At 40.5% G+C, this 9,365-nt stretch overlaps 1 protein-coding gene across 2 annotated transcripts in view; it reads right to left on the bottom strand.

Moving 5' to 3' along the window:
• Positions 1-3,254: 3,254 nt before the first annotated feature.
• The window catches only part of LOC145395624 (vacuolar protein sorting-associated protein 37A-like), a 23,477-nt gene continuing 17,366 nt past the window's right edge, over positions 3,255-9,365 (bottom strand). Inside the window, exons 5-7 of one of the 2 annotated variants that reach the window (XM_080269203.1) lie at positions 8,370-8,489; positions 6,826-6,934; positions 3,255-5,143 (exon numbers count right to left, since the gene is read on the bottom strand). In XM_080269203.1, the coding sequence (XP_080125329.1) occupies positions 6,860-6,934; positions 8,370-8,489 (195 nt within the window). In that variant the 3' untranslated portion in view covers positions 3,255-5,143; positions 6,826-6,859. Of the gene's footprint in view, positions 5,144-6,656; positions 6,935-8,369; positions 8,490-9,365 lie in introns of those variants that run through there. The other variant, XM_080269195.1, reaches the window with a different exon arrangement.

Raw genomic sequence — 9,365 nt, forward strand, 5'->3', positions numbered from 1 at the left:
AAGAGATGAGAGGAGGGAGGAAGAGATCAGTAGGGCGGAAGTAGTGGAAGCGATGAAGAAGATTAAGTTGGGAAAGGCCCCAGGAATTGATGGAGTGTGTAGTGAAATGCTGAGGTATGGGGGTGAGATTGTTGTGAAGTGGATATGGAAGTTGTGTAGACTGGCTTGGGAAGAGGGAAGGGTTCCAGAGGACTGGAAATCAGGTATAATTGTTCCTCTGTACAAAGGAAAAGGGGAGAGAGAAGTATGTGGTAACCATAGGGGTATTTGCCTTCTTAGTGTGACTGGTAAAATATATGGTAGAATACTCATTGATAGGGTTAGGCATATGACAGAGGAGCTAGTTGGAGAAGAACAAGGGGGATTTAGGAAGGGAAAAGGGTGTGTAGATCAGATATTTGTTCTAAGATGTTTAGTAGAGAAGTATCTAGAGAAGGGAAGGAAAGTGTATGCTGCCTTCATGGACTTGGAGAAAGCTTATGACAGAATAGATAGGCAAGGTATGTGGAAGGTATTAAGAATATATGGAGTGGAGGGGAAATTGCTGAGTGCTGTGAAGAGTATGTACGAGGGAGCTAGGGCTACGGTGCGAGTGGATGGTGAGCTGAGTGAGTTCTTTGATCTCAATGTGGGACTGAAACAGGGGTGTGTGATGTCTCCATGGCTGTTTAATATATATATATGGATGGGGTTGTAAAGGAGGTGCAAGGTAGGGCAGTGGATGTGGGGCTGGCCCTAATGAATGAGGGTGAGATTTGGAAGCTTCCGGTGTTGCTGTTTGCTGATGATACAGTATTGTTGAGTGAAGATGAATGGGAGTTGCAAGGTTTGGTGAATGAATTTGGGACAGTGTGTAGGAGGAGGAAGCTGAAAGTTAATGTAAACAAAAGTAAAGTTATGGTGTTTGAGAGGAATGAAGTCACAGAGTGTGCAGTGAGGTTGGATGGTGAGGATATGGAGATTGTGAGTGCATTCAAGTACTTGGGTAGTGCGATGAGTAAGGATGGAACTTTAGGGGATGAAGTACGTGAAAGGGTACAGCAGGGAAGGAAGGTTGTTGGTACACTGAAAGCAGTGATGAGAAATAGGGAGGTGAGTATGGAAGTTAAGAAGTCACTGTATGATGGCATTGTGATCCCTACCCTGACGTATGGAAGCGAGGCGTGGACCTTGCAAGAGGGGAACAAGTCAAGAGTGAGAGCAGTGGAAATGAGTTACTTGAAAGGAGCATGTGGAGTGACGTGGAGGGACAGGTTGATGAATGAAGAAGTGAAGGAAAGTTGTGGGGTAGATGTGGATGTGGTTGAGAAGATTAGGAGAAATACACTGAGGTGGTTTGGACATGTGGAGAGAATGGAGAATGAAAGACCGACTAAGAGGGTGTATGTAGGTGGGGTGGAGGGAGGGAGAGGGAGGGGTAGACCGAGGATGAGGTGAAGGGATGGAGTTGAGAGATATATGAGGGAGGGGGGGGTGAGTTGGGGGGAGGGTAGTCAAATGGTGGGTGACAGAGTGACTTGGAGGCGTTTTGTCTGCGGCCACCCGTTGTGGGATTAGGGCGTCGGGCTATAGATAGATAGAAATCGCTGAGGAGGAGGTGTTACGAAAAATGAGCCAACTATATTACGACTGAGTGGATACTATACCTCCCTTCCCTCCTCCAGTCTGTTCACTTTAATTTGGCCCAAATTTGTCATCTTTATCCCAGTGATGTTAGTCACAGTGCCGAGTTGGAATAAAAAGGGAAATAAGTGACTGCCATACGGATTCTTGTTTGATATTCGTTATTTTTAAGTTATTTTGTATTTATTTATTCTTTTACTCACCAGCTCCCCCCTCTGTCACTACCATCATAACTCCTTGAAATATATTTTGAGTTTATTTTTCCTATTTGCATGTGGAGAGGATGGGGAATGAGAGACTGACTAGAAGAGGGAATGTGAGTGAGATGGAGTGGGAAGGGGAGATCAATCGAGAGATATGAGACAGGCGGGTGTGAGCTGGAGAGGGAACAGGGTGACATGAAGGTGATTTGTTTGTGGCCATCCCTCCACCTCCCTGCTCGTGTATGTTTCTTTATACACCAAACACTCAAAAAATCAGCATCATATTCCAGCCTACTTCTAATTCCACACCACCTCTTACTGATGCAGGTGTGGAAATGAAAAATACCACTACATCTCTTATAAACACAGCTGTGGAAATGAAAAATACCACTACATCTCTTATAAACACAGCTGTGGAAATGAAAAATACCACTACATCTCTTATAAACACAGCTGTGGAAATGAAAAATACCACTACATCTCTTATAAACACAGCTGTGGAAATGAACGATACCACTACATCTCTTACTGATGCAGGTGTGGAATTGAAAAACACCATTACATCTCTTATACACAGCTGTGGAAATGAAAAATACCACTACATCTCTTATAAACACAGCTGTGGAAATGAAAAATACCACTACATCTTTTATAAACACAGCTGTGGAAATGAAAAATACCACTACATGTCTTATAAACACAGCTGTGGAAATGAAAAATACCAAATATAAGTGTAGAAATAAAAAAATACCATTACATCTCTCACAAAAACAGATGTGGAAATGAAAAAATAATGCAAGGTAGACATAACAAAACACACTGAGCTGTCCCCAGGATGTATAAGGAACTGCCATGTGGAGTGCAAGAGAAATATTATACATGAACAACCCATTATATTTGAGGGGTATTATTTTGTATCAGGTTGCCAGAGATCGAGCAGCGTGGACAGCCGCTATTCGGTAACCAAGCTGACCCACGGAAGCATGTTGGAGCCTTTATGGATGATACAATAAATGGTACAATACAATATGATTTTCTTTACACATGCACTTCACAAACACCAGCAAAATTGAACGAACCCAACGAATGCCTATCTATTGCCAAACGCCTGAATCCCGTAAGGGGTGGCCACAAAAAAATCGCCTCCATGTCGCCCTGTCCCCCACCATTTCACTGCCCTACCCCCAGCCCACACACCCCTCACTCATATAGCTCTCCACTCCATCCCTCCATCTCATCCTCAGCCTCCCCCTCCTTCTCCCCCTCGCCACCTCACTCACATACACTCTCCTTGTTAGTCGTCAAAGGTCAAATTGAAATATGAGGTCACACAAACACAAGTACAGATAATACTTTATATTCATACAGATAAAGGCTCGCTTCCTTCCTAGCACCTCTTCCTTAATGATTTATTATTGGATATGGCTACTTAACATCCTTTTGTATGCTATTTATGCAGAGTATGATGATGTTAGAAGGATTTATACAAAGAATGGGACAGTAACCTGTAATAAGCAAAATAAACTGCTTAGGAGAAGGTGTTATAGAGCTTTCTTAACCGACAAGAATACCAGACAAAGACCCATCAGCTCAGGAGTTAAGGAAGCTCCCTAACACCTCTTCCTAATCGATTTATTTTGGGGAAAGGTTGGCTTAAATCCCTCTGCACATTACATATCCAGAGTATGGCGATATTAGAATGATTTAAGTAACAAAGAAGAGGACAACAAGGTCTAATAAGCAAAATAAATCACTTAGGAAAAGGTGTTAGGGAGTTTCCTTTACTGACAAGAACACCAGTCTGATGGCAAGGTGTAATATGCAAAATAAATCACTGAGGAAAAGGTGTTAGGGAGCTTCCTTAACTGATGAGAACACCAACCACATGGCAAGGTGTAATAAGCAAAATAAATCACTGAGGAAAAGGTGTTAGGGAGCTTCGTTAACTGATGACAACACCAACCAGATGGCAAGGTGTAATATGCAAAATAAATCACTGAGGAAAAGGTGTTAGGGAGCTTCTTTAACTGACAAGAAAACCAACCAGATGGCATGGTGAAATAAACAAAATAAATCACTTGCGAAAAGGTGTTAGGGAGCTCTCTGACCCAACGCTATACCAACCAAAGTTGTACATGGAAAATATAACTACAGTATCTACGTGTAATTTCTCCATTCAAAATACCTTATGGGATACGAACATGACTGAACTGACCAATGAGTAGATTTTCCAGTAGTTAGGTTTTATAATGATGATACTGAGCTTCATCATCACTATCATCATCATCACCATCATCATTATCATCATCATCATTATTATTATTACCATTATCATCATTATTAATGTCATCGTCATCATCATCACCGTCATCATAATATTTATGCACCTTATGCACGGCACACAACACAATCCTCATCATCATCATCATCATTACCATCACCATCATAATCATCATTATTACCATCACTGCCACTGTTTTACCATCATCATCATCATCAACACCATCATCATCATTATTCTTCTTATTTACCCTCATCATTATTAGTCATCATCATCATTATTACCATCATCATCATTCCTATCACCATCACCATTATTATTATTATTGCCCATATCATGATTACCACCATCATTATTAATGTCATCATCATCATCATCACTATCATCATTTATCACTACCATCGCCATCCTCATTATTACCATCATCATCATTATTACCAACATCATTATTAGTAATCATCATCATCAAAACCATTATTATTATTGTCATCATCATCATCATCATCAAAACCATTATTATTATTATCGTCGTCATCATCATCATCATCATCAAAACCATTATTATTATTATCGTTGTCATCATCATCATCATCATCATCATCCTATCCCAAGTTTTCTCATCCCAAAAACAGGGTAGGATCCTGAAACAAACGTAAAACAAGAAAATACTAAGCAAACAATCAACAGAGTGGCTGTGAAATGTGCCAAACATCCATTCAATTATAATTCAAAGGAAAAAAAATAAGTTCTCATTATAAAAGGTTAAAAAAATAATAATAATAATCTACTGAAGCCTCTGGAATGGTGGCATTTTTTCATTTATTTATTTTCTCAAGAAGGAACGGCTATTTTTGGGGGGTCACTCTTCAAGCTGATTATGTGCTTCAGAATATCAACTTCTTCCACACAACTGGTACAGTAAAATGGGGTGGACGCTGTTGCTGCATCCCCAGGCTCATCTGTACGTGAACCCTGTGGACTGCAGGCTGAAGTTACCCTTTTTTTTCCATCCACCAGTCTCTTTTGGAGGGACAGACTGGAAGGTAGATTTTCATTTATCATCCAATCCTACGTTGCCCCATGAGGAGCGTAGGAACCTAGGGCTAAGCAAGTTGGTCCTGACATTTAAGACAAGAGTGAATGATAAACAGTATTCTCTTTAACTAGGCATAAAATTACTCCCTCTATCTTGAATGCAGAGCTATAACACAAGATCAGCACTGGAACTTGTGCTAGTCAAGAAGAAGTGCACCAGAAACGATGCACAGCCACAGTATTGTCTTATTCTAATTCTAAGCTACGGGAAATAGGCTGAAAAAGGACAAAAATCTCTTCCTAGGTAAATGAACGAACAATAGTGGGGAAGAATTCACTCCTACATCGTAATTATGACTCACTGAATTCATGCACCCATAACTTAACACAGCACGCCCTTATTTTATAATGAGGGTGTGTTTAAATGATCCATTGCCTAACGAATTAATGATTTACTGTTTATCAGGTCAATTACAACATGGGTTTAGTGGGGATATGTTTTTGCTGAAGGGTCACACATCCAACAAAATCTAAAAGCAATTTCCCAACTCATCACAAATGGTAGTTACAATATTTCATTTTACTGTACTTCACTTGCTGTCTATCTAACTATTGCCAGACACCTTAATCCCATTAGGGGTGGCCACAAACAAATCACTTCCATGTCACCCTGTCCCCTGCCATTTTGCTGCCCTTCCCCCAGCTCACACCCCCCTCTCTCACATACCTCTCCACTGCATCTCTCCACCTTATCCTCGGCCTCCCCCTCCCTCTTCCCTCCTCCACCTCATCCTCGGCCTCCCCCTCCCTCTTCCCTCCTCCACCTCATCCTTGGCCTCCCCCTCCCTCTTCCCCCCTCCAGCTCAATCACACATCAAAAATAAGTCTAAAAATTAAACTCACCTAAGATGGTAGTTATTTCACATCACTACATTTCACTTGCCACTTGAACTAAAACACTACATTATTGTCCCATCACTGACTCTAACACACCCAATACTGACTGAGTTCAAAGGCCATCTTGGTACCAATAAATAACTGTACAATTGTGTGTTGGTAACTGTACGAGCAAAAAACAGTCATCATATATTAACTAGTGAGATTTCGTACAGGAACACAGTGACCGTATAAGTGAAAATGGTATCGTATACTGAAAAAAAGAATCTAATTTTTCTACTGTATACTGAAAAAAATCCTAACTTTTCTATCATATATTGAAAAAAGAGTTTAACTTTTCTATTATCAATTGTAAAAAAGGTCCTAACTTTTCTATTTACGTATTGAAAAAAGGATCCTAACTTTTCTATTGCTGATTAAAAAAAAGATCTTAATTCTTCAATCATATATTGAAAAAGGATCCTAACTTTTCTATCGTACAGTTTACCGAAAAAAAGATCCTAATTTTTCTATCATACACTGAAAAAAGAAAAATCCTAACTTTTCATCATCGTATACTAAAAAAAAGATCCAAATTTTCTTTCATATATTGAAAGAAAGATCCAAACTTTTGATCATCATATACTGAAAAAAGATCCCAACTTTTCATCATCGTATATTGGAAAACAGATCCCAACTCTTCATCATTGTACCAGCATTCCATCGCATACCGGTCCACTGTATAACAAGGGTCTGCTGTAATCAAGTTGTGGCCCAGTTCCATCAGACGAAAACAGAGTAGAGTACCAATAAGCCTCCTACGCCAAGAGGGATGCCCAGCCTAGAAGCCAGCCTTGTGTAGTTCATCCAGCTGTGCCCCCAGACGCTCCCCCTTGAACTTCCGAAGGTGTGCCTCCTGTGGGGATGAGAAAGGCTTACCACTCCAGCATACAGGTCACCCTTACTATACCCTTTTTCCTATAACTTGGTCTAAAATTGCCATCTGTCCACCCTGAATGCCGAGATACAATAGTAGATTAACTTTAGAATATGATGCTAGTCAAGAAGAAGTGCTGTGAAAAAGGTGTAGAGCTATGGTATTGTCTGTTTCTCTAACTTGGCCTAAAATTGCCATCTGTCCACCTTGAATGCTGAGATACAATAGCAGATTAACTTTAGAATATGATACTAGTCAAGAAGAAGTGTTGTGAAAAGGGTGTTGACCTATAGTACCGTCTGTTTCTGCCTATGAGCTATGTGAGATAAGCTGCAAAAGGAGAGAAATTTAGGCCAAGTTAGAGTAAAAGCACTGTATACGACTGGATTTGATGGGTGTGTTGTGCATCGTGATTGTGTGGCCTGGAGGAGCTAGGTTTATGACTGAAGTGTTGAAAGGAAGGATGGGACTGGAGTGCACTGTTGATGTGATGTGAAGGGGTAGACTGAGATGGTTTGATACACTTGGGTTACATTCATGGGGAAAAAAACAGATAACAGTAGCTTGTATACCGAATGCAAGGACTGTGGTGACTGTATAGGCAAAATCAGCAACTGTATTGTCTCATATTGTATCATTTGCAAAGGCTCCAACATACTTCCATGCTCCACCTTGATCACCTAATGGCAGCTCTCCATGCAACTTGATCTCTGGCAGCCTCCCTATTCAGTTCCTTATCCCTGAGGCCAAACTCTATGACCTCATCCCATCTATATACTGAACACAGTTGTACTGATCATATCAGTAAAATCAGCAATTGTTTATCAGAAAATGGTGCTTCGTAGGAGACCACAACAATCACATAAGCAACAATGGCGATCACTTTACTTAAATTTGAGTCTCTGTTATTTCGTTTTTATTTTTTCTTGGAGGTAATAATCTTGCACACTTCTGGCTTTTGGTTACTTCTTCCTTGCATAAAAAAGAAAAGTGTAAAACTATCAGCAATTGTACCACATTGTATCGTATCATTTATAAAGACGTCAACGTGCTTCCATGCGTCGGTCTTGGTCACGTTACTCAATCTCTCGCAGCCTCCCTGTTCAGCCCCTTATCCCTGAGGTCACATACTCTATGATCTTGTTCCAGGTCTCTTTCAGTGTGCCTCTCGCAACCCTACCCCTGATGTTCACACTTCTCACCTTCGCAGATTAAAAAAATGGTGCTTTACAAGTGATCATTGCAATCGCATAGGCAAAAATGACAATCATTATCTAGGTGTAAAACTGCCATCTCAACCCTCTTCGGTGCTGTGCCGTAACAACAGATTAACACGAATACGATGCCCTCCTTTCATACCTCTCCCCGTTCCTCCCTCCCTCCCTTCTCCACCTCCACCACCTCACATACTCACTATCCTCTTCTCCAGGTATGTTGTCAGGAATGCCTCCACACCAAGCTCCTTGCGTAGGAAACGGTCAGCAATCTCCTCACTCTCCTCCTCTGACTCCACCGACGCCACCACGAGGCTTTCCTGTCGAATGAGGACCATGAGATTTTATTTTGTTTTGTTTATGAAGGCTCCAACGTGCTTGCATGTGTCAGCCTTGGTCACCTAATGGCAGCCCTCTGCATTGCTCAATCTCTGGCAGCCTCCCAATTCAGTTCCTTATTCCTGAGGTCACACTGTATGACCTCATGCTATGTTTTTTCCATCAGGCTTTCACAATTTTTTATTTATTTTCATTTATTTACTTTCATCTGATGGATCTGGGCCACCCCTGCACCTTGAATACTAAGCTGGCAAGATTTCTGATGAGTCCTTGTTATAAGGTAGTGTCACGGGGTTTTTAAAATATCACGGGGTTTTTGAAATAAATGCTAAACATTATTTAATTGATAATAATATTCAATAATATTGAAGAGCAGGGACAATCATTGTCTTACTAAATCAAGCAACGATTACTTTATGCTGACTTCTTCGCATGATTCTCTAGGAACGAGAATTTATAAACTTCCTCAACAGTACACAGCAGAGACTAATTACTCAATTGCTGTTTCTTAGTACTGTTAGCCTCTGGAGAAAGTTACTTCACCCCTGACAATAAATAACTAATACTAATAATAATATCAGGCTCTTGCTGGTGCTTAACTCCTAGGAGGCACAACGGATTTTAAGTTTAATACAAGACTGGCCTAAGTACCAGTTATGAATAGCAAAACGTTTATGCAAGCTAGGAGCTATATGGTATGAAATAAGCTTAATTGCGGAGAAATGAAACAAGAGTTTACATCACATTAAGCTCAAGAAAAAGAACTGTTAAATTTATTGATTACAAAATAAATTTGACGTTACATTTCAAATCAAATTAATGAGATCGCACTCACTCACTCACACAAGAGCTAAATT

The sequence above is a fragment of the Coenobita brevimanus genome, chromosome 4 (genome assembly GCF_032717465.1).
Source record: "Coenobita brevimanus isolate Jiangsu-jjx chromosome 4, ASM3271746v2, whole genome shotgun sequence".
Lineage (NCBI taxonomy): Eukaryota > Metazoa > Arthropoda > Malacostraca > Decapoda > Coenobitidae > Coenobita > Coenobita brevimanus.